General features: G+C 47.0%; 1 protein-coding gene across 2 annotated transcripts; it reads right to left on the reverse strand.

The window, feature by feature from the left end:
- Positions 1-1,129: 1,129 nt before the first annotated feature.
- LOC118178598 (solute carrier family 23 member 1-like) lies at positions 1,130-24,187 on the reverse strand. Of its 2 annotated transcripts, XM_035347293.1 has the most exons (13): positions 24,130-24,187; positions 22,184-22,263; positions 19,060-19,206; positions 17,596-17,753; positions 14,158-14,317; positions 12,316-12,497; positions 9,839-9,959; positions 9,335-9,491; positions 8,897-9,150; positions 5,646-5,810; positions 4,813-4,921; positions 3,646-3,741; positions 1,130-2,478 (listed from the first exon to the last, which is right to left on the reverse strand). In XM_035347293.1, the coding sequence occupies exons 2-13, from the start codon at positions 22,235-22,237 to the stop codon at positions 2,210-2,212; spliced, it is 1,872 nt and encodes a 623-aa protein (XP_035203184.1). In that variant the 5' UTR covers positions 22,238-22,263; positions 24,130-24,187; the 3' UTR covers positions 1,130-2,209. The 2 variants fall into 2 exon arrangements, with proteins under 2 accessions (XP_035203184.1, XP_035203173.1); XM_035347282.1 differs by lacking the exon at positions 24,130-24,187 and having other exon boundaries at positions 22,184-23,071.
- Positions 24,188-24,651: the final 464 nt, after the last annotated feature.

Below are 24,651 nucleotides of genomic sequence, written 5' to 3' on the forward strand. Positions count from 1 at the left end.
TCTGTGATTCTATGAGTCATTTTTATAGGAAACCTGTGTTAATTAAATAAATAAATAAATAAACATTTCTTGAGTAAGTATAAGGAAATACAAACCTCTGGCATTTGCCAGGATTCTAACATACCTAACAAGGAGAAGCCAAAAGCCTAACAGCTCCCTTCCACACATGTGCTACAGCACAATTTCAAGAGTTCTGATGTGTAAGACTGTGGGCTTATGCGCTAGATCCCCTGGAAGTATAGGCTGTCAGTTTAGAGGAGTGGGCAGAATTGTGGAGGATGAAGATGATACCAGAGCTGAGATGCGTAGGACTAATCACCTCTGGAAAATCTGAGCTGGGCAGGAATCAGATGTAGCTGAATGTGCTAATCATTTTTTCTTCTGAAGGCATACAACCACAATCCTGAATGGAGGCACTCCAACCTGCCAGTAACAGCAAACTGTCTATACCATATTGTTTCCTCCTTTCAGACCCCAACATATGCAATAGATTGATATATTCACACTCCATTCTCTTCCAAAGCAAAGACACTGATACAGAATCACAGAACTATTTAGGTTAGGAAAAGATCCTTAAGATCATAAAGTCCAGCCATCTAAGCCACTACCAAGTCCACCACTAAACCATGTCCCAAAGCGTCTTAAATACCCCCAGGGATGGCGACTCCACCACAACCCTGACCAAAACATTGCCCCTTACGAATAAAAGAACATAGCACTAAAGCTGCAGGATGGGATTAAAGAACCAGATGGTAATAGGCATGAGAAATAAAGACTTTTACGGGACATCATATCACAGTGGGGGGTACAGAGAAGATGGGGTCAGACTTTTCTCAGAGGGGATCAGTGCCAAGATGCAACAGACACGAGTTGAGACAATGGAAATTCCAGTTAGACATGAGAGAAAATGTTTTTCACCATGAGAGTGCTCAAGCACTGGAAGAAGCTGCCCAACGAGGCTGTGGCTCTCCATCCATCCATAGCCTGACTGGACACAGCCCTCTGCCACCTGGGCTAAGAGGAGGGCTTGGTCCAGATGTCCTCCAGAGGCCCCTTCCAACCCAAGTTACTCTGTGGTTCTTTTTATACTACCTGCCACTCGCTATGGCAATCACCCTGAGAAATATCATTGTGTTGTATATTTTATTTATTTTTCCCCAAAAATATCTAAGTATAAATCCCAATGCAGGAAACACAAGCTTACGTTACAGCAATGATATTACATGCCACCAGCATGTGCAGTCACGTTATTAACAGGTTAAGGCTGTTTCTGCTGATACTGGGAAGCAGCAAGAATCTGCAGGCTGTTTTCCAGAGACGTGGTTGTCACCACGCAATCACCAAACCAAACAGGTATGGTGGGGACACATGGAGCATAGCAGTAGTAGAAGTACGTCAGATTACAAGCAGAAGAGTTTTCTCTTTCATCTGTGATGCAGATTCCTTCATCTCTGTGCACTTTGGTGCGCTGGGGAAGCTGGTCTCCTGAGCCTGCTCCCAGCACTCCAGGTGGGATTCCTTTTAGTGACGCTGGTTATTGCTGACAGATCAACAACCTAAGTAAGGTCTGCAGATTCCCTCTGCTGGCTAGGGATGGAGAGGCACTGTCAGAAGACAATTCATCCCATTAAACTTAGATGCCTCTCTTCTAGCAACGTTCATTTGACTGACTTCAAAGTATCACAGGAATGACCTAGAGGTGCCTGCTTCGTCCCTTTGGTCAGAAAGAGGTCTAAGTCACAAGCTGAGAGGTGAGCATTGCCATTAAAGAATTTTAAGGTGAAGGTGATAAGCTCAGCCCAAAGGATGCCTGAGAGTGGCAGAGGGCCCACATGAGGGATGCCTTCTCCTGTGGCCCAGTGAGCAGCCAGGACTGGGAAAGGAAGAGCTTTGCTCCAGCTTAGCAGCTGTTCCTCAGGGTCCCCGAGGATCAGTGCACGGAAGGAAAGTGAGCAGCCTTCCCAGGCATTTCTTGGGCTTTCCCCAATCAGAATTATGTTCTTCCAAGAGGTGGGCAGGCAGGAGTAGGGAGGAGAAAAATTATTCCCTCAAGGTCACTGGTGGCACGGGGGCAGAGCTAGGAAGAGGACACTGTCATTCTCTTGCTTCAGCCTCTTAAGAGATGCCAGCTCATGCTCAAATGATGGGAACAGCAGACACACTTTTCAGACCTCAGCTTGAGAGACGAGTTCACCTTCAGGCCAGGTGCTTATATTCTTGTATCAACACCTATCTCTGAGTCTCTTTCTGAGCTTGCTTTATCACTGCTTTCTTGTCCAGCAGCCTTCAGTTCATCCATTTTCTTGCTGCCAGGTAGTCTTTTGGGGCAAGCTGGGAGATACCGAAACCAAGAGACAGCACAGTATTTGGTGCCTATGCCAAATGGAAGATCGTAGACCTTGGAAATGAGCTGAGAGTTGCCTGCCTCTCCCTTGTGGCTATGCTTCCATGCCAGGAGTCCCCGCTCCTCCTGTGTTCCTGTGAAAGCAAAAGAAATATGCTTGTGTTTTGACCACTGAAATGGGTGTTCTGGACATGCAACTGCCTTGTGCGCTCCACAGCTGGCTCTCAAATCCCAGCAGACCCACTAGAACATCCAAATCCCTTGCACTTAAACCTTTCTCGCTCCAAAAGTCTTCACAAAAATCAGCTAATGAGCTGCTAGACAATACCCATCTTCCTGAAATGGCTTCCAGGTAAGCAGTCTTCACTGCTTCTCGTGAATCGAGGATACCAAGATAGGTTTTCACAGACCATGGGGGATGCAAGAACTGTTCAAGGGGCATCAAAAAGTTCTAGAAAAGCAAGGCAGGGTGTTAACTGCTCAGATACTGTGGGGTGAGGGAATAAGGTTTAGCTAGCAATTATTAACTGCCTGTAATTGTTGCAGCAGCTGAGTCCCTCTTGGGAAAGGGAGTGAACACACCTGTAAATTCTGTAAATTCTGCCCGGAGGAGCTGAAGATCAAGGGTACAATAAAATTAATGAGCCAAAATGATATTGTCTTTTCTGTAATTCGAGTCAGTAAAAGAGCCTGGTTAACGAGTGTCCTTCCTGTTCTGTTTTTGCATCAGAACTGATATTTTCCTCTCTAATTCTTACACCATTCCTCCCCGAGCTTGATGAAAATCATAGGGTCTTTGCTGGCTGTGAGGGCCAACTGCAGGTCCTAACTTTGGTCATCAGTCTTTCCCGCTGCTTTCCACTGCTGATAGAAATTCAGCCTCAATTTCAGCAGCTCTCATAAGCAGGCACACATTAGCACGTTGCCTAGAACCAGAGAATAAATATTTCTTCCAATTTCCCCATGGTTGCCTTTCTCTCTCCTTTCAACATGACTCTAGGCTAGCATTTTCCATAAAAGACATTTTTCCTAAATAAACTTTTCCTTAAATTGTATCGATCTTGAAAAACAAGTCCTTTTCTTATAGGCTACCCTTCTGCAACCAGAGGCCATTGCATTGATGGGCTACCTGTCTCTCCTGTTCCTCACCCATCTCCAGGAGGAGTTCAGTGATGTGGTGTTTCATGGTTGCTATCACAACTCTTACCCACAGAGCAGTGGTAATGAAGACAAAAAATGCTAGGAAACAAACACTAGGGCAGGCTTGAACAAGTAGCTTAGCTCATTTCAGCAAATCCTACCTGGAATGGTGTTATCCAGGATAAACCCCAGCAGTCCGCCCACAAACATGCCAGTGGTAAGCAGCACCTGGATCACCTGGTCCAGCTGGATGATACCTAGCAGAAAAACAAAGCTTTGGAAAGTGGTGCAAAGAGACACATATTCAACCAGCAACACAGCCAGTGCCAAGAGGCTGCAAGCTGCATGCTTGTTTAGGCAAGACTTGCAAATCCCAAAGCAGAGCCTGAGATTGGGCAACGGGAGAGAGGTTGACCTCACTGCTAGTTTCAAACCTATCATTTTATTCTGCATAAGTATTCACTGACCCAGCTGCAAGTGAGCAGCAGATGACTCAGAAATAAGTTGCAGATCACAGCACCATCCCCTCAATATCCTTTTTCTACTCCAAAAAGGTTCTGAATCTCCATGACATAATGCCAAGCAGTTCCCTACAAAATTATGAGCTGCAGTTCCCAACAAAATATTGGGAAAATTAGCGTGGGATTTCACCACAACTAGTCAGGTGTGATGTCTCTCTGTGAGAGCTAATACAGACAAGAAAAACAGCCCAGTGATATGGAGTATCTGACAGACCATCTACAGAGCGTGAGATCTGTGGGCCCAACTTTTTCAACAGCCCACCCAGCCTGCCATATATACCTTAAGAGATGACACCATAGCCTTTGTGACAAAGATGTGAATTGCATGAAACACAAGGAAGGGGGAACTGTTGGAGGACCAGAAATCTCAGTACAGTGAACTTGATGGAATTTAGAAGAGAAGGCTGCTCCTGTGTTTTGGAAGCACAAAGTTTTATTGTGTATCAGCATGTAAGAAAGCCTCATTCATGGAGACTGTGATCAGCATTCATCCCTAGAGCATTCTTCTCCCCAGATACTCATCCCAGGTACATATCCCAAGGAAGAGATCTGCAGTGCTTAGCCCAACAGGAATCTGGCAAGGTGCAGTCACTGATCAAGAGCTGTGATTTCCACAGCAGAGCTGTGTGTCAGACCAGAGGACAAGAACAGCACTCCCAGAAAGCAACAGTCAACAGTCAAAGCACAGCTTTCAGAGATTTTTGTGGGGAAAAAAAATGCATTTAAAAAATTCTCTGGATCAGTCTGTGCTTCAGTTCTATGCTACAGAAAATGTTTCTAAAATAACAATGTGCTATCACTTCTTACCTGTTTCTAGCAGCACACTATTTTTGTTTGCCCAGTTGGGAACTGTGAGGCCAGCAAATACAGAGAATCCAAATATAAAGATGTTTCTGGAGGAGTTCATATCCGTGTACTGCACAGAGAAATTGTATACATTACTATTTGCCATTTGGAATTACCAAAATCCGTGGATTGCTGTTGTGTTAGTGAGCCATGCTCAGATGTACATACAAACCCAATGACAGGTGTTAGAACAGAAAGTTGTGCTTAGAGAACCAAAATTAGCAAATGCTTGCAAAACCACGTATGGCACACACTAGCATTTTATAGGGCAGATACAGTGAGATGGCAAAGCACTCCATGATCTCCAGCTGAGACACGGGGAAAAGCTGTGATTCAGCCATCAGCACTGAGCAAACCACTGGAAGAGTTGGAAATGCAACCCTTTTACTGAAGCCTCCTGCCCAGCTTGTGTCCTTTAGTTGAAGGGCTGCCCCCTAAATACACATTACTATAGGACATGGAGAAAAATCATCTACAGGAGCAGTGGCAGAAACACCTCACTTGCTGATAACAGCTTCCTTGAGATAAACCATGTCACTGAGACAAGCAGCCCTTGCAGTGCTGGGACATTAGTCATCCTGCTACCCCAGCTGATGGCAAGCCCTTTCCCAAACAGGAACCTGTCTGTGATTTAGCCTCTGTGTGTGTGTGCCCTCATCTTCACCCAAGGAACTGCCAATACAAATGTTTGCATTTGCTGCAGTACTGCTACGTCTGACTTAGGCTGGTAAGAATCTGGTCTGAAGCCAAAGTCATCTACCCTAGGAATGAAACAGCATGCACACAGCTGATACCTGCAAATTGGAAATCCCCACTGCCGTGATAATGCCGAACATCACGAGGAACATGCCTCCGATGACAGGGGTGGGTATGCTGGCAAACATCGCCCCGACTTTCCCGAAGACACCGCTGAGGAGCATGGTGAAGGCACCAGCAATGATCACCGTGCGGCTCCCAACCTGGGGCAAGAGGAAGAGGAGGCAGTCGTGTGCTGGCACAGCGAGACAAGGGGTGGCAGTGCCAGTCAGTGTGGACCTGCCGGGCAGGGCTTGCACCTCTGACCGAAGCACTCGGTGTTGCATTCATTTCCAAGGTTCGGATGCAGCCGCCGGTGAGCTGGGAAGTTCTCACTGTGTGGAAAGTCCCTGTAGCTGCAGACTAGGAAATGTTTATCATAATAGGCACTCCGAGAACAATCAGGGATTCCCACCTATGTACTTTATGTTATCTTGTTCCTTACTGCTGCCAGGACTTAAACATTTTTCTGTGAAACAAAAAGCTTATTAATAATTTAAGAGCACAGTAATCCCTGCATACCGCTTTGCTCTCACTCTGGCCCAGAAGTGTTCTGGCATACCCCCAGGCTGGCGCTGCAACCACCCTGTTAATTCACTGGACAACGCTTCCACCAGGGGTTAGATTTCCATCTAAAAATGGCTTTCAAATAGATGTCCTGCACCAAGTCATCCATTCCCGGGGGACAAAGGTGTGGGAGGGCAGAGCTGGCCACACTGGCTGCTTCCGTCCTGAACTCCTGGATCTAATAGATCCTTTCCATGGTCAACTACAGAAGTGGGGAAGTCTCTTGGTCTGCTCCCTGCCCGTCATCACCCATCTAGCTTCAATAAAAGCAGCTCTCTCTCATTTTTTTTCCCTAGGAAAAGCCAGGGGGTCATTCTCAGTCTGGCACAACAACTAAGACAGGGTGAGAACCAAGCCATGCCTTTCATTCAGAGCTGTTAGAGTATGTGACTAGGGAAGAAAGAGAGCATCTGCCAAACAAAGGGATGAAAGAGACATTTACAGATTGCAGAAATTAAGCAGAAAAACAGCAATATTTGTTAGACTTTCAATTCAAGATAGGCCTTGCCACACCAAAAGTTGGACAGCTTAAAGAATCACGTTAAGATTTATAGTTTTCAAGTCTTAGGCTGAGAAATTCTGTAATCCTCTGCAAACAATTTATAATTTAATTAATTATTTTAATCCTTCCATTGAAATATCTGAAGAATGTCACTTTTCTTTCAAGGGTATTTTACAAATGCTTTTAACAAAAACATTCCCAGTAACTAGTAGTGTCCCTTTTTAAATATCTTTAAAAATACTTTAAAGGCACATAATTATGAAATACTAAGTATTACTTAATTGTGAAAGATAAATGCATGGGATTTGGTGGGGAGTTTCAAAATAAAATCATGCAGTGCCTTCAGGTGCACTTTTTATATTCCTTAGCTTAAAACCTTGGGACACCATTACCATCAAAACAGTAATTTAATAAAAGCCAGAAGAGCTATTTGTTCCAGGATTAGAATAAAGCTTCAGATTCTTAAATTGCCAAAATTGTGAAATGTCAAATTACCCAATATATGGAGTTGGCCTTAAAGGCAAATTAACTAATCCACTGATACCACAACTGGGAGCATCTGCTTCTAAAGCCTCTAGATTAGAGTTTGTTTCAATTATGTCAAGAAAACAAGAAAATTGGTTCTTCTTCTTAAGGCTGAAGAAACTGCACAGTTCTCTACTACTTATATGGTGATTCTGAGATCTTTACCCCTCCTTAAAATCTTCTTCTTATTTTCTTGGACGTGAAAGCTCGGTACTGGCATGCTGGACTTGATCCAGTAGCTTAAACACAGGTGTCTGGTGCCATTTAATTGTTGGATCTTGGCAGTTTTTGGCAGCTTCTCCTTTGCCTTACCTGACAGCCCCTGTGTATATCTGAAATATCCAAAGACATTTCAGGTGGTGCTGGACACCTGTGTTTAAGCAAAGGAAACGAGTCCCTTGTGTTTCTTTTTGTGATGGAAAAATCTATTTCCCATTAAAAACCAAATGAAATGGAATCTGCCTTGTGCTCTCAGCATCACCATCTATCCCAGTCAGAGTTGGATTTAAGACTGAGATGAGACTTCTGGTTTCTTAAGTCTGAACAAGGTGAGCAGAGGTGGGATCTAAGGGAACTATGCTGAATCAGCATGGATGGCATGTCTATCTGAAGGACTTGGGATACATGCAGAGAAGGCATGTCTTATAATCTGATAATTATGGGTCCGCTCATTTCTGTATTACAAGCACATCAGCAAACCACATGCTGTGAAAGAACAGGCTCAGGTGTATGGTCACTATGCACCAACCACATAGTGACAAGGTCAAACACTATAAAAAAATGGTTATTGTGACTGAGGTTTATAAAATCCAGTGAAATAACTAATATTATAGAGTGGGAGCCATAAGTCAACTTCTGCATTAATTTACAGACTCACAGCTCTGCTGACATGACATAGCTTGTTTGACAATGATTTTAAAATGTTTTCAAGTGGTTGCTGGATGTACCCATCCTCTGGCTGTAAGTCTTAGTGAAAATCTATGATTTGATTGTCAAGCTTATCTATCTCTGGAAATTTCTCTTCCTTATAAGAGCAATAAGATACTCAAGGAATTCACAAAACTTTATAGAGAGGTAAAAACACAGAGTATTTGGCATCACATTTTATAATCTCAAAGGAATGGTCTACCTTTCACATGACTGCCATCCTCCTCTCCTCTCCTCTCCTCTCCTCTCCTCTCCTCTCCTCTCCTCTCCTCTCCTCTCCTCTCCTCTCCTCTCCTCTCCTCTCCTCTCCCTCTTGGTAAATATCTAAAGGAAGATGGACAGACAGACAGACAAGTAGGTAGACAGGTAGTCTTCAATAAATTCAGTCCTTAGGACACTTCCAGACTAGCTCAGTAACATACTGCCTTTCAGTCTTACAGGAGCCTAAGCCAGGAGCCATGAGTAACAGCAGCTTGTACTTCTCCCATACAGACTATGAGCAGGAAAAGAGAGATTGACAACCTGTGCTATGGGGTTGGTAGCACCCTGAGGTGGTCACCAAGTGCCTGTAGGCAGCAGGTACATTTCTGGGTGGCAGTCCCTGCTGAGGTGGGCTAAGATCGCTTCCCGTCTCCAGCCCACACCCCCACACAACGGACCCGTAAATGCACCGTGGAGGAGCTGCAGGAGGCTGAGAGCACTGAAGTCACCCCGCCGCACGAGGCTCACCTTGGTGATGCCCAGGGCCCCCACGTTCTCGCTGTAGGACGTGGTGCCGTTCCCCGTTCCCCAGGCCCCGGCCAGGAGGCAGCCGATGCCCTCCACCCCGATCCCGCGGCTGACGGCGTGCTTCGGCGGCGGCGGGGCGCCGGACAGGCGGGCGCAGGCGTAGTAATCCCCCATGGACTCCAGCATGGAGGAGATCACCCCGGCGAGGATGCCGAATATCCCGGCCAAGCTGACGGTTGGCACTCCCCACTGGCCTGCAAATACAGAGCTTGGTTCAGGCTCAGTTTGCTCTGAAATCTACTGAGGGGGAAGAACGATAAGGGTATCTGTGGGTATTTGTCTCACTTTTGGCACTTCATCTCCCCGTGGTGGCCGTGAGCCAGGCAGGGTGAAGCAGTGAGAGATGGGGGAGAGGGGTGCGGGGTCACGCCGTGGTACCTGGGTAAGGGAACCGGAACCAGGGAGCCCGAGACAAAACGTCCCCGCGCGTGTCTGTCCGTGCCAGGTAGCCGTAGGCAGTGGGGTCCACAGGGAGGACGTCGGTCACCGTCAGCACGTAGCAGAGCAGCCAGCTCAGGGACAGCCCCAGCAGCACCTGCCCATCACATTCAGCAGTCTGGTTAGGGCACCTCATCGCTGGTGAGGTTGGGCAGGGTCTGGGATGAACCTAGCCCCTTCGCCATGCACGTGTGTGCGTGCAGGTGGGATGGAGGGAGAGGGACAGCACAGCAAGGGTCCCAGCGGCCCTCCCTCCCACCCCGTGAGCAGGGCGGTGGGGACCTTCTCCCCTTTTCCCCTTCTCCCTGCTGCCCCCTCACAGCACAGCCTGGGCCAGGAAGTGTTTGGTCCCCTTGAAGCAAGTGGAAACAGCCCCGGCAGTCTGGGCTGGGTGAGGCTGGTCCCTCCGCCATGCCAGACAGGTGGCCAGGAACCCGAACGTACCGGGAAGATCTGGAAGAGGTACACGGGGGAGAAGTGGCACTTCTTGCCTCTCTGGTACGACGGCAGTGGTACAGGGATGTCCTTCAGGTACTGAGAGAACAGAACTATGAAAAAAATAGTCCTGGGAGGAGGGAAAACCAGACCATGAGACAAAATGGGTGCCCAGCTGCCCACTTGTCCCCACGTTAACTGAAGGCCTGGCTACCCAAAGACCCAGGACTCAGAGAACCCCAAAAAACAGGCTCTCAGCACCAAAGGGTGGCTCCAGCAAGGCTGAGGCAGAACGAGCTTTCAGTCATACCCTACCAAGGGCTTGTTCTGATGGCCACGAGGTGCAGCCCCTCTCCCATCCCTCGTGTGGGATTGAACCTCTTGGCAACAGCAGCGCAGAGCTGCACAAAGACACTACAGCATACAGCCAAGGGTTACCAATCCTAATTCAAAGCACTCACTGGATGACTGGACACAGAACGTCGGAGGGGGAACCAGTTTCCATTCCTGGTTTCTAAAGCTGCAGAGCCCAGCCAGACTGCATCAGTGCATGTTTTGTGCATTTGCACAAAGGGGCTCAGCACCCTGATGAATCACTGCAGAGCACTCGTCTATCTTTGGTAGGTGTCACTGCTTATTATTCAGGTTGCCTGACACATTCCATTAACAGATGCTATTTTCAGCTGCTTATAATTCTGCCTAACTTTAGCCATTCAGGATGAAAATTTCCATGGAAAACATCTGCCTTGGGCCAAATATTTCTGAAGAAATATATCCTAAACCTATTTAGAAGAGTGATGTTGAGGATATAGACATAGTATAGCCTGAGTTGAGAAGGTCATTTTGCCTTGAGCAGTGGTAAGGTCTGCCTGTGACCTGCAGCAGAGATTTGAGGTTTAGTAAAATTTGTTCTCCGGGGAGATACATATTGCTCTTTCTCACAAAAGTCTGCTCAAGTATGATCAGTCTATAACAACGATCATTCATCCCAGGTCCCAAGTACTCAGCATAAACATCTCTGATTTTAGCATTTGCAGGCTCTAAAGACTGGGAGCTTTTTTCAGGAATATGCCTGGGCCTTGCCACGTGATGAACTGTGTATGTACCATCACCATGTGAGCAAGTGAGCACACACAACCCAGTTTCTCAAGGCAACAATGGGTATCGCCCATTATGGGGGCTCTGGGATGTGGTGGGGGCTGGACAGCAGGGCTGAGACCACAGCTGAGACCACATGAGACCCATGTCTTCTGCCATCTCCACCACCTCCCTCTCCCTTTCCCTAACAGCATCAATGGAGAATGGAGGAGGCAGCAAAAGAGGACACAACCCACATGGCTCAGAGCACAGTGATCGGGTTGGGGCAAAGGAGTCTGAGTGATGAAAGAAAGGACTGGGATCAGGGAACAGTACAAGCCAGAGATGTGGTGGAAGAAAATGCTGAAAGGGAAGCTGGAGAGCAGGGAGACAGGAAGGGTTTGGGGTCTTAAGGTGTGCTGGTGGAAGAGATCAGTCAGGTGAGGAACTGGAAGTGGAGAAGGGAGGTAGCATTTGGGGCCCGAGAGGGCAGGTGTGCGCAGGCAGAACAGAACCAGCAGTGCCAGCAGTGGAGCTGGGAGCAGAAGCCCAGTCTGGGGCTGGATCATGACCCTATAACAGTACATTCCCTCCCCAGGGCTGCATTCAGACCTGACCCCTGAGTTGCCAAAGGCAGCTCTGAAAGCACTAGCAAACTGTTGGAAGTCCTTATGGAGGATAACAACCTGCTGCTGTTTTACGTTAGCCTGAGCTTAACTCTGTATTACGGATCTGAAAGTGCTAAACCTGCAGGCAAATCATGCAGTGGACCTTCTATTTTTTGAAATTGTTTCTGAAGTACCAACAAATTTCTGCCACCAAGCACACTTGTACACTCATGCAGAAAGGCACACACACAAATAGCCTTGAAAGAACACTCTTAACAGTACAAAGCCATATACACACAACGCAGACATTTCCAGAGCCCCACAGGCGCTCTGTGGAGAAAACAATTCCTCCTCTTGTTGTGAAAACAAGACATTATGCAGCAGCTATTCTAACTTGAGGAATACCTAACCCTGGGTGCTCAACTTGGTTATTTTACAGATGTCTTTTTAAGTAATGGGTGTGTAAGATGTGTGCATAGACTAATACAACAGAGGCCCTCAGCAATGACTCACAGGAAAGACTTGTTTCTCTACTGACCTATGAACTTTGGGGTTTTGTTATATTAGATGCATGTAAATCATTTTTTGGTTTTGCTTTGTTGCTGGTGTTGCTGAGGTCTCTAAGTTCTTCGGGAGGTAACTATGCCATGCTGGTGTCTCGCACAAGCCTGCTGGATGTTAGCGCTCACCAGATAAACCTTGAACTCAAGAGAACCCTGCGACCAATTGTAACACCTGCTTTAAAATTTGAGGTAGGCGGTTTGTGTACACTCAGCTTTCCCAAGGGGAAGTGAGACTTACATGAAGGCTATGCCCCAGTGCTGCCCAGCATCATTTCCAGCTGAGTCAAAGAGAGGTAGTGCAACCAAGGTGATGGTGGGGGCAATTGTTAGGGGCCCGATGAATCTTATCAGAAATCCAATCAGGCCAGAAAATCCAACGAAGATTTGAAAGCAGGAAGCTACAATGATAGCTCCTTGCACCTGGAAAAATGGAGAAAGAGAGCAGAGGGTGAATGAAGCTCCAGCTGCTAAGCCTTTTTTTAGGTCAGTGCCAAGCCAGTGTGAGAGCCAAGCTCCACAGATGGACCAGTGCAGAGGCCCTCCTGCTGGCTACAGCACGGCTCAGCTGAGTAGGACACGTGGGGAAGGACAACCAAAGTATCAATACATCAACTCTCCCCTTGGCTGAGGGATTTAGTCCTCACCAGGGCTAATTTTGTTCCAGAGACTCCTCCAGCCTGTCCTTTGTGCCATCCAAGCATGCAGCAGCTTCCCTGCACCCTCTTTTTCTGCTCCCCCAAAATGCAGGAAAAAAGCTCTTGCTCTGAAAGTGGGAGTAGAGCCGTGGCCTCCTCTCATCCCCCAGCTGGGAAGGGCTTGGGAAGTTTCAGCACATTTGTAGGACAAATGGGTCATGACAGCCTCTGTTTTTTCTGAGTATCAGTTTCCCTCCAGGGACACAATTATCACCCTGAAGTTTTCTGTGTTTGACAATCACTGTTTAAGTGGCCGGTGATCTGTCCTGAAAAGCCATCTGCTGCTCCTGCCACCTCCAGCTACGGGGACTCAAGGGTGAGGCTGCTCTCTGCCTTTGCAGATTTGATGATAAACCAGGCTGAATCCCCTGCAGTGCTGAGCACCTTCTTTCATCCCAGCTCCAAAGGGAAAAGAAACATAGGGGGCTGAGGATGAAGCACCCAGCCTGCAAGGAAAGACAGCAGTCCCCTTATGACAGAACAGGTTTTACACATATCAGTAGGGATGGCATGCTGGTCTGCACAGCAAATACTTTGTGAACTCACAACAATTCCCAAATACTTTGCAAAGCACCCTGGTGTGGATTGACAGAGGCAAATTTAGTCACTTACCCTGATCAGGCAATAGATGTAAAATAAGACAATGAGATCTCTGACACGTCCTCCTCTCTTTTGACTACCCAAGAATACATTTTACTGTAATATTTACTGTAAGTTCTGCCCTTCCATCTCTTTTACTAGGTTTCATGTGCACAGACAAGGTCCTTTCATTAGAAGCATCTTCCCTGTCTTCCTTCCCCAAGGTCAACCACACTTCATGGAAAAAGGATCTGTCTGCACCAGTGGAGACTTTGCAGGGACCATACTCAGCCACAGACTCTATGCCCCCAATTCAACAGCATCAAAACTCCTGTTGGAGAAGGACTCTTTTTTGGAGAGGGACTCTTTGTCAGGGAGTGTAGTTATTGGACAAGAAATAATGGCTTTAAACTAACAGATGGTAGATTTAAAGTAGATATAAGGAAGAAATTTTTCACTCAAACAGTGGTGAGGTCCTGGCACAAGTTGCCCAGAGAAGCTGTGGATGCCCCATCCCTGGAGGTGCTCAAGGCCAGGCTGGATGGGGCTTTGGGCAGCCTGGTCTGGTGGGAGGTGTCCCTGCCCATGGCAGGGGGCTGGAACTGGGTGGTCTTTAAGGTCCTTTCCAATCCAAACTGTTCTGTGATTCCATTCTATGAAAACTCCAGAAAAGCTGTAACAGGGTGAGAGCTTAGTTCCGTTGTGGATGGAACATTCCCAGCACTGATGTTCCTGCCATGTTGAGGTGCTTTTCTGAAAGCAAACAGCCTTAATAAAGAAGAGGTGCCACTGAAAATGCAATATACCTCTCGCATCCGTGTCTGCCAGACTTCAATGAACTCTGGCGAAGAGGCATTCACCAGAGTGGCATTCTGTGTCCAGGCAGGGCACTTCCACTTGGGGAGAGACAGCATGGCCAGGGTGGGGGTCAGGAATGCAAAAGTCCCTCCTTGAATAATAGGCAACCTGGAAGGAGAACAGAGGGAAAACCTGACAAGTGAGAATGCTGGAATCCCAGTTCCATAGGGGTGAGAGACAGAAAAGTAAAATAATTTAAAAAAATAAAAAAATAAAAAAAATCAGTCTGCTCATGGACACTAGCCATGTCTTTTGAATTGTTCTGGCAAGTCTCTATCACTGACAATGCTTGGGAACTGCTGCCCATTGTACTTAAGAGCAACAACCACGATGGAGAGGCACATTGGTTCTAGAGTCAAACTCTGCTTTAAGGAAAAATTGTCTTCCTAAGGTGTGACTAGGTGCATGTGGTAAAACAACAGCCAAAAGAACAAGTTGGAGGAGGAGAGAAGAGCAAGGAAGAAAGATGGTGAGACTCTGAAGAAAAGTTTAGTATTGACCTAGGCCCAAATCCCACCAATATCCAGTTGTTTCCTCTGTTCACTTAAGATGCCTCATTTTTCTTCACAACCAGCTTATAAACACAAGCACACATAAATGCTGGCTGCTCCCCACTCCATAACCATCCTCAGACTGGGGTCACTGGAAATTGTGACTTAGCTTTTACTAGCCTGTTTTTTAAAGCTAACCCCTCTGCCCTGTTTCCACTGCCACTAGAACGGAATGAACATAGCCAAGAATGGAGCTCTGAACAAGCCAAGAGTAGCCTCCAAGGCACCTTGGCTTCATTTGCTCAGGAAGCATCCCTGGGAGCAGCTCCCAGAGCAACCTCTCCTTGCCCCAGAAACTCCTGTGGCACCTGCTCAGAAAAGCAGTGGGGCAGTGATCCACATGAATGCTTTTGCAGGGCACAAGTCTCCCTGGACCAGAAGCATTTCCACCATTCACCAGAAAGCACAGGAAAATGACATAGCTGTACAGGAAAATGGCACAGCTGTAACAGCACACCTTCTCTGTCACCTAAAGCAGATATTTATACCACTGCAATTACTCATGCCAAGTATAACCAGAGCACTGTTAGAACTTAGCCAGTAAGTTATATTTGCACATCAGTCATCCATGGGGTTACTTATTTATGGCATCCATCCAAACATGTTGCAGCCTTCAAATAATTTTGCTGGGCAAGGCAAAAATAAATAAAAATCACGGAAGGCCCAGCACCACCACTGTTGAATTAACAATAGCTTTTTAGCTCCTGAGTTCCTGGTGCATTGCCCCTGAAGCTGTTTCACAGCTGGTGCTGGTGTGGGTGGGCTAGCTGGAACTTTGGAACTGGCCCAGAGAAGCTGTGGATGCCCCATCCCCAGAGGTGTTCAAGGCCAGGCTGGACTTGGCCCTGGGCAATCTGATCTACTGGGTGACACCCCTGCCCATGGCAGGGGGGTTGGAACTAGATGGGTTTAAGGTCCCTTCCAACCCAAGCCATTCTATGATTCTGTGACTAAGGGCAAGATGGGGTACTGAGGTGATGCATATGGGGCGCATGGAGTTTTTTGCAGCAGGGTTTACAAGATGGAAAGCGGCAGGTTTAGAGATGGAGATGTTATGATCTGATCATCACTGCAGGATGCCCAAGCATCTGCTAAGGGGGCTCACTATAATGACAAGTGACCTGTGTGTCCTCAGGAGCTGCTAGGGTAGTTTCTCTAGTGACCCATCACTGCTTTTTCATGCTTTGTCACACGACTGAGCAGCAGGTTACAGTGGGTCGGGTTTTTCCCCTGGCTATTGATTCAGCAGGGCTGCTGCTAAATTGCACTCACTCTTGGAAGGAACCTCCCCTTTTCCATGGCCAGTTCCCATCTCTTTGTTCATTTGCCAGCACTGTCTTTTAGCTGAAATAGTTTCCTCTTGCCTGATGCCCCCTCTTCTCTCTCAGACTAGTCGTAGGCTGCAGCTGGACCCTCTGAGCCACCATTTGGCAAAGCTAAACAAACCAATCTCACTCACGTTGCCTCTACAAGATGAACTGCCTCCCTTCCCCATACCATGTTGATGGGTCATCTCTGTATCTCTTCTCACCTCTTCTCTAAATCAATCTTTCTTAAAAATGGTCACCATGAACTATGAAGAGCGCTTAGCTGAGGGATCCCCAGGGCCTTGGACAGCAACACTGATGTTTTCCAGGAAAAAGCATCCCCTCAAACTTGTATTTACTGTTTTCCCAACAGTCCTGTTGGTGACTCATGGTTATCAGCTACTAAAGGCTTTGAGAAAGCAGTAAAAGGAGGAAAAAAAGTGCTTCCAACCGTTTCCCTAGGCTTGGTTTGATTATCATGCCTCCTCCAGATGTGCCGCAGGCTGAGTCCACCTTTCTGACAGGGAATGTCCTCATGCCTTACAATCGAGGCTTATCTTACAGGAATAAGCTTATCTTACAGGAATAACTCTTCACTGGTTAATTTGATCTGTTGTTCCTTGTTTAACTATTTATCCACAGGAGAGTCTTTCCTGCCACACTTTTCTCCTTGGCTAACAGCAAGCAAGGCAAGTCACCGCCCTCAGGTATTCACCAAGTCATTTGGGGGTGGCCTGGGAGGACTCCGGTCTGAAACAGCCACCAAAACGGCCCCCACTATGGCCATGCACCCTAACCTGGATTTAACTGAACCCAGAAGAAACAGATTGTCTCTCTTTGGTGGCCATGGTGGCCTGGCCTGCATGGCACTGCACTTCCCCAGACCCCTTCCTCCATGAATCCTGCAGCAACAAAGGAGAAGTGGGGTCACCTCTGGGGAGGGGGTCATCTACAGCCATTTCTTATGACAGACAGAGATGGGAAAGTTGCCCTGGGGAAAGATACAGGAACTGTAAGAGACATTTTGTGATTTGCTGGTTGAAGACTTTTAACCAGGTCATTCAGATTCAAAAGCCAAAGAATGTGTGACTTTTGCTCCTCCCTGTGTCCCTAAGGATGGCAGATGGGCTCCCATTTCTCCCAGTCACCCCCTGCCCTAGAGTTTCTCAAGGACTCTGTGTCCCAGGATGAGATCAAAAGGGACCTGCTGCAGCTGGAGGATCCCTGATAAGGAGCAGGCAGATACTGCTTACTGCATCTTTTAATTTTATTATTTAGCATGGCCAATACCTTATGAGCCCTATGACAGGTGCATCAATTGCCAGGAGATGCAGAAGTCAAACAGTGACGTAGCCACACAAAGCTGTCACGTACAGCAATTGCAGTACACTTGGCATGTGTCCTGACTGCCCAGGGGTAGCAAATAACCCTCGTTAATAGATAAACTCTACAGCAAGCTAGTTGCTGAGCACGTAGTAATTGCATCTACAAATTTTCTTGCATATCCCATTTCTTGCCTTTGGCCTACCTGACTCCAAATAGGACTTGCAGCAGGGTGCAAATGCCTGAGACAAAGAAGATGGTGCTGATCAGGTGGCTCTGGGTGAGCAGGTCGTGCTGGAGGCAAAGCTCTCTGGAGAGGATCAGCGGGACGGCTACAAGACCTCCCATGGCTGTCAGGAAATGCTAGGAGCCACAGAGAAAGACTGGGTGAAGGAGGACGCAGAACTGGCAATATATAATTACTGTGTTGCTGAGGGAAGTCTGAAAGTACCTCGCGCTTTTGTGTTTGGGTGACACTGGTAATACCCATTCTCTCTTTTAACAACTTTAATGTTCTGTTAAGGGCAGTTCCAAAGTACCTACAAGAACTGCAATGCACTCCCACAGTCTTCTCCCACTTTCCATGCCCAAAGACATTTTGTAGTGCTCTGAACCACCCAGATTGCTGTCAGATGCAACCAGTTTATCCACAGCCCTGCAAACAAAGCTGCTGGGATGCTGTTCCAGGAAGGAGGGGACTTCACAAGGAAGAGGGATGGAATCAGGTGAGGTGAGTGCAAATGTCTCTATTCATTTCATTTGTAACATGAAAAGTTAGCAAATAGGAGTTGTCCATTCTTTGCTCTCAGCGACTTTTCTCACACAGTGCAATTATGAATAGCCTTAAAAAATAGACACCAAAGAATGAAAAAATCAGGCACTGTGTTTTTCAGAAGAGTCAGAGATATTTCAATTATGACCTTTGCTTAATAACTAAATGTGCAAATCATTGTTCAGATTTATTGTTGCTTTAAATATTAACCTTATTTGTGGTGAGGTTATTTCAGCTGGTATCAATTCCTAGTTCTTACTCATAGTACATTACTGCAGTGGTAGAATTGGTGGCACCCAGAAACTCACTGTGCTCATTAGAGGCATGCTTTATTAAAATTATGACTCAGATGTGTTCATAAAACCTTGTTTTTATACATTCTAACTCTGAGATGACCTTTGAAGGAAACAAAGTACAAGATGTCCACCAGGCTCCAAGCATGGTCCGTCATTTCCTCAATCACTCCATCTCTTTTTTTCTGAGGCTCTGCACGCAGTGGCTTCGTGTGGCACTGAGGCGTGGAGTGGACCCTTCTCATGCTTCCTCTGCTTAGCTTTTATTGCAGTGGGAAGGAAGAAGCTCAGACATTTTTAGCCATTTGACTGTCTTCAGCAAAGGTATCTGACCTGTTCTTATTAGCTATTTGGCTCTGGTCCTGGCACTCTGCCTTCCATCTGCACTTCAAGGGGCAGGGTGTAGCTGCAGGCACAAGGATAGCAATCAGTGCTCAGGCAGCCATGGGAAGGACCTGAAGTCCATCGAGATCCAGCCCAGAACAGCTCCAGTCACACCTGGGGAACATAAAGCACTCCCAAATCCAGGTTTTGCCCCCATGAACTGTCTGAACAACTGTTAACCTTCCAACCCCCCCACCTTCTGCCTGCATCCCTGTCACACCTGAATGCCCAGCAGGATGCACAGGTACCAGGGGGGCACATCCGTGATGGTGTAGGCTAGCTTGTTGTTCCGGCCCTTGACCCCGATTTCCCCTGGGCCCTGGGCAGCAGGATCCGGCAAGGAGCAGTGGTGGCTCCCATCTTCTCCCTGGCAAACAGAGAGACCCTTTGTTAGCCACAGCTGCCTCTCCTGCAGCCATGCTCCATGTCTTGTGGCAAACCCACGTATGTAGCTTTCAACAAGACTAGAAGAAAGAAGAGCAACTGAGGGGAGATTAAAACTGAGGTATAAACACCTAGGGAAGTTGTTTGCATGCTTATATACGTGTCTAGTCCAGGAGAAACATTTGAGGGCATGTCAGCCTCAAAAAGACATCGGGACAAAGCATGTTAGTGTCATTAATGCCTTGCTAAGGATGGAGAAACTGTGACCAAAAGCAAAAAGAAGCGGCTGTGGGGCAAGGGGATGCTCTGAGCAAGGGGCAGCACCAGGGATGGGGAAACAACCTGGGGACACAGGGCCTCGAGGAGGTGGTGGGTCTGGAACAGCTCCCCAGGAAGGTTTGGATCCCCCTACAGCCAGCCAGAAGCCCCAGGGCTCCCCAGGGAGCTGTACACCTCACAGGGTTTGTTTGTACAGACATGTGCTTTGCCAAGGAAAGCAAAATAGTGCTTTGCTTCAGTTGCCTCAGTTTTTAAGCTGAGTAAATGCCTCCAATTTTCTGCTTCTCCTTCCACCTCACCCTGACCTCTGTGCATACACGTGCACAATCACACGCAGAGACACCCCATGCACAGCTCCATACACATCCCACCTGTGCATGAGCACAAAGCCATGTGCACGTGCACATGGCAGAGAAACTGCCATGCTGTTTCTCCTGCTGTCAGGAGAACTCAACCACTTTGTCAGCACCAAACTTCTTCTTCTTTATTATTTTATTTTTTTTTTATCCTTCAAGTCCTGCCAGAATGTAAAGGCCCAGCAAAGCAGGGTGTGTGCCCGTGGCCTACCTACGCTGGAGCTAGTATTATGGTCAGGGAACAGGGATGTGAAATTAATGTTACATTCAGTTGTACATTTGCACATGTGGCCAATTAACCCTGCAGCATCACTCGCTTGAAATCTCCAAGTTTCCAAGACCTGTGGCTGTCCCATTGAAGATCATGCTGTTAAAAATGTGCTATCTGATACCTTTTAAAACACAGTGTATTTATCCAGCCAAGGCAGGCTGGGGTCATCACACATCCTTCAAAACAGATAGGTGAGGGCAGGGTTAATTCAAACTGAGCTCAGGCATGAACTTCAAGAGCAAAAGGCATTCCTCAATAACTCCCTATGGAGGCATTTTCATTTCAGAACAGGAGGGCCTGAGCTGTGGATTAACACGAAGTACAGCAAGGTATTTAAGACTGCTCATGCAGGGAGTTATTTGGGGACAGCTACTCCTGAATAACACCACGGGTAGATGAATCCTAAGCTAGGCAGACAGCAGTAAGCTCCTTTCCTTTCACTGCAACTTTTCTCATGTTAGCCAGGAGGCACAGGGCAGCCAGGCAGAGCCTGTGCCAGTAACAGCCTCGCATGACCATCACGAGTGCCTGGCCTTCCCTGGGAGCTGGAGAGTGAGTAGGGCTCACTGGGAGAAGGATGAAGCAGAGATAACAGGACCAGACAGGACAGGAGACAATGTCTGATTGAACATGAGGTGATGGGCACAAACTGGAACACAGCAGGTTCCACCTGAACATCAGGAAGCACTTCTTCACTGTGTGGGTGATGGAGCACTGCCACAAGCTGCCCAGAAAGTTTTTGGACTCTCTCTCCTTGGAGATCTTCAAAAACCACCTGGACGTGGTCCTGGGTAGCTGCTCTGGGTGGCCTTGCTTGAACAAGGGTTAGAGCAGGTGGTCTCCAGAGGGCCCTGCCAGCTTTAGCCATCCCGTGATGCTGAGGCACTGGGAGGAAGACGAGGCAGGAGCAGTCTGGGGCAGGGACAGGCCCTTGCAGGAGCTGCTGTAGCTGCTGCTGGTGGTTCTCAGCCTGGCTGTTCCCATGAGGCCAGGATGCCCTCTGAGTGCTGCATCTTAACTAAGTGCATCAGGAAGGTGTTCAGAAACCGAACTGCTAGAACCACAGGCAGAAGACAGTGGTAATTCAAAATTCAGGCAGTCACAAGCCTGATCTGCATTATGGCAGAACAGGTAGAAATGGAGATCATTAACGATAGTGAAAGCAAGCCTCTGCATTGCTCCAAGTACCTCCCTGAGGCTCTGCCGGCAGCCATACACACAGCACTCCACCTCCACTGCTCACAGCAAGCACTCCGAGAGTTATCTGAGAAATGGGAGACTCGGACACCAGGAGATTAAATGAATCCTCCACAATCCCCCAGCTGGGTGGTCTGTACCAAGGTATGGGACAGCTGCAGGACCCCACTCTTTGACCCTTGCTACCAGAATATAAGCAGCTTTCCTTGTTTCTAATGGAGGTGACCTCTGCCATGAGATAGGAATGAGGCTGCTGTGCCCCAAGTCCTTGCCCTGTGGCTCTGTTATAGCTCCCAGTATTTCCAGTGCACTGCACACCCCTGAATTCACACATCATTTACAGCTTTTACTATCCTGCTATAAATCTACAGGGTGCTTTCCCATGCTGACTCCACAAACCCCTTTTCACCCACCTCTATAACAGTTTACCTCACTAGAAATAGGTCCAGAAGACAAAGAAACACATTCTCCAGCAGGCTAAATTTGTTTTGTAATTTTACTAGTTAATATATAAATGCCCGAGGACACCTGCACCAGGATCCACCAGTTCTCTTCCTTTTCAATAGAGATTACACTTGCACTGCCATTCACCTACTCCATCATTTTAGAAATAATGGAGAGAAAAGAAGTGAGAAGGGCACCAGAGAGCAGAAACTGCACTGAGTCTGCAGCAGCAGCAGGCTTTAGTTAGGCTATCATTCCTCAGATTCCTGCTGATAAAAGAGCTGAGACAGACCTTTACCACACACAGGCATCCCTGTATGCAGTCCGACACCCCTGGCTTTCCCTTTCTCCTCCATTTGCAGGGATCACACCAATTTATGCAAGAATTACCCGACAGAGAAGAGCAGACTCACCACAAAGCTGGGGTTATCTAGCCCGTTGAGCTCTCTGTCTGAGGAGGGGGTCATGCCTTCCACTTTTCTTCACCGACTGCCTTGAAAAAGAAAGATGAGTAAAAAGAAGGAAGCCTCCCAAATTGCCACTCGTCTTGGTCAATACAGCCCTAAAGAAACTGGGTGAGGAGATGCAGAAGCTGGACGTCAGGAGTAAACCAGTGCTCAGTCCTAGGTCTTCATTTGAGCAGTATCGCAGAGGTGTTTTCTTTCCCTGGGGTTATATAAGTGACTCCTTTTTTCCAGCTGATTAAGGGACTGGCATTCAAACCAGACTGGGAAGTAGCCCTTCACTGGGCTGAGTGAATCAGTAACTGACGACAGAAAAACTTCCTCTCCAGGTAAAGATGCAAGGGGGTATCAGAGAGGTGAAACATTTCTCTCTTTCCCCAGCACAGCCTTCAAACTTGTTGCTTCATTACTGATTCAACATCAACTTGCATTTCCCAGGTGGGTTGGGTCTGTGTGAAGAGCTTTATGCTGGTCTTTAGAAAATTCAATTTCTAGATGGTTTTACTTATTCTGCATGTAAATCACTGTGTATTTTGGCTAAGGTACAAATGTAGTCATCTTGTATGATAATCCTATTACAGCGTGAAAAGAATTAGGCTTTTACTGGGAAATTATTTCAGACAAAAACCAACAAGCAAGTCATCAGAAGACGACACCAGAAAGATATAAAAAAATAAGATTTTAAAAGGACTACTTCAGGTCATCTGATTATCTCTATTCAACTAAGGATCCTAGCTGAATGGGGATAATCAGATGACTTGAAGCACAGTTGCCCTTATTTTAATATGCAGCAAACAATGTTAATGCTCTTATCAAGCTATTCTAGCTTCCCCTCCCCAGCCCTCCTCAGATGAAGTACCTATTTAATTTAACAGCTCCCCAGGGCAGTGAACTTCCCAGACCAACTGCAGAGAGCTCCTGTGAAGAGGAGCTTGCTATTGCATGCAGTGATCACCCATTGGGAACATCTCCACGTTTCCAGGCAGGAAGCAGCATAACAGAAATAAGCTCTGTTCCCTGTTTTATTTAGAGCACTGATATTCTGAGACCTTTTCCTCAGACCAGGACTGCGCTATACAGGAAGACAACCTTGCCCTAAACATCATCAGTGAAGCTATGAGCTGCTGCTGGACAGCTAAAACTTAAGGCATCAAAATCATCAGACGTTCATGGTTTTGCCAGATCTGCTCTCTGAACCCCTGATATATAGGGATCTCCCCAGAGTATTAACCACAGGGGGTGCATTTCAGCCCCACTGATCTTGGCATGAGACCACATTTTTTCTGCAAGCTGTAAATGAGAACATTCCCTGGTGAAACTAGCCTAGACACTTTTGCCCTCAACTCTGTCGATTCTCATCAGAGGGAGCAGCATAAAGCCACTCTTTTATGGACTTGCTCATCTCTTGTTATCCAGTGAACTGTATGATTGCAGTCCTAAGTCCTAAGTAGCCGAAACCCTGGGCATCAGATTAGGTCTATTAGGAACGAACAGTTTAACAGTATCGGCCTCTGACCAAAGAAGGGTTAATGCTGTAACCTGTAACCTAGAAGAAGGTTATGAAAGAGGACAATGCACACACCAAGGCAGAAATCAATGAAGACCATGTGAAGAGCCTCAGCCCGGAATGTCCTGGCCTTGAAAATAAATAATGGGTGTAGGCAGTGTGCATGCAAATGTCTGTGTACGTCATCTGTAGATGTACTTGTGTATATTTGTATATATACAACGGGAGTAGTAATAAATTACTAAATTGTGAGTTTTTTTGGAAGAAGAAATTATTCAGTTAGCAAAGAGGCATGCTGAACTAGTAATAGCATAAATTCATAGAGCCCAATCAATTGTGGGGGCTGTTATTAGGAATAGATGGGCAGGCATCCACCTGTTCAACTTACTCAGAATGTGTGAGAAAATGAAACCAAAAACTGTGGAATGGATTCCCTTTAGGCTTCTCTGTCTGGCATATCGTGTTATCCATCAAGCTACCTGGCCAGCTGCTCACAACAGTAATGGCTGTCTGGGCTTACACCCCTGGGGACAGAAGTCAATTGACTGTTAAAAGCTGCTAATCAAAGAAAAGCTCGGGGACATGGAAGACCCAGCTGAGATCTTCAGTCTTGACCCCAAGTCTTTGTACCCACAAAGAGATCCTGGACCATCTGTATCCAGACTCTCCTGATAGGGTCATTTTCTCTCTGACACTCCAAATCTTTTCCAGGAAGCGTTTCAATAACAGATCAACTTATAAAGCCACCCTGAGATAACCCATCCAAGGAGCTCCCTGCACTCTTTAGGAGAAAGGTGTCCCCACCAAATTGCAGATGGAGTGGCACCAGCATGGTGACTTCCAAGCCATGCAGTTAGATACAGATGTGGCAAGTGCCTGCCATGTGTGATTGTCCCCAAAATCTGCGGTG

Source organism: Oxyura jamaicensis, chromosome 1, assembly GCF_011077185.1.
Source record: "Oxyura jamaicensis isolate SHBP4307 breed ruddy duck chromosome 1, BPBGC_Ojam_1.0, whole genome shotgun sequence".
In the NCBI taxonomy this organism is placed as follows: Eukaryota; Metazoa; Chordata; class Aves; order Anseriformes; family Anatidae; genus Oxyura; species Oxyura jamaicensis.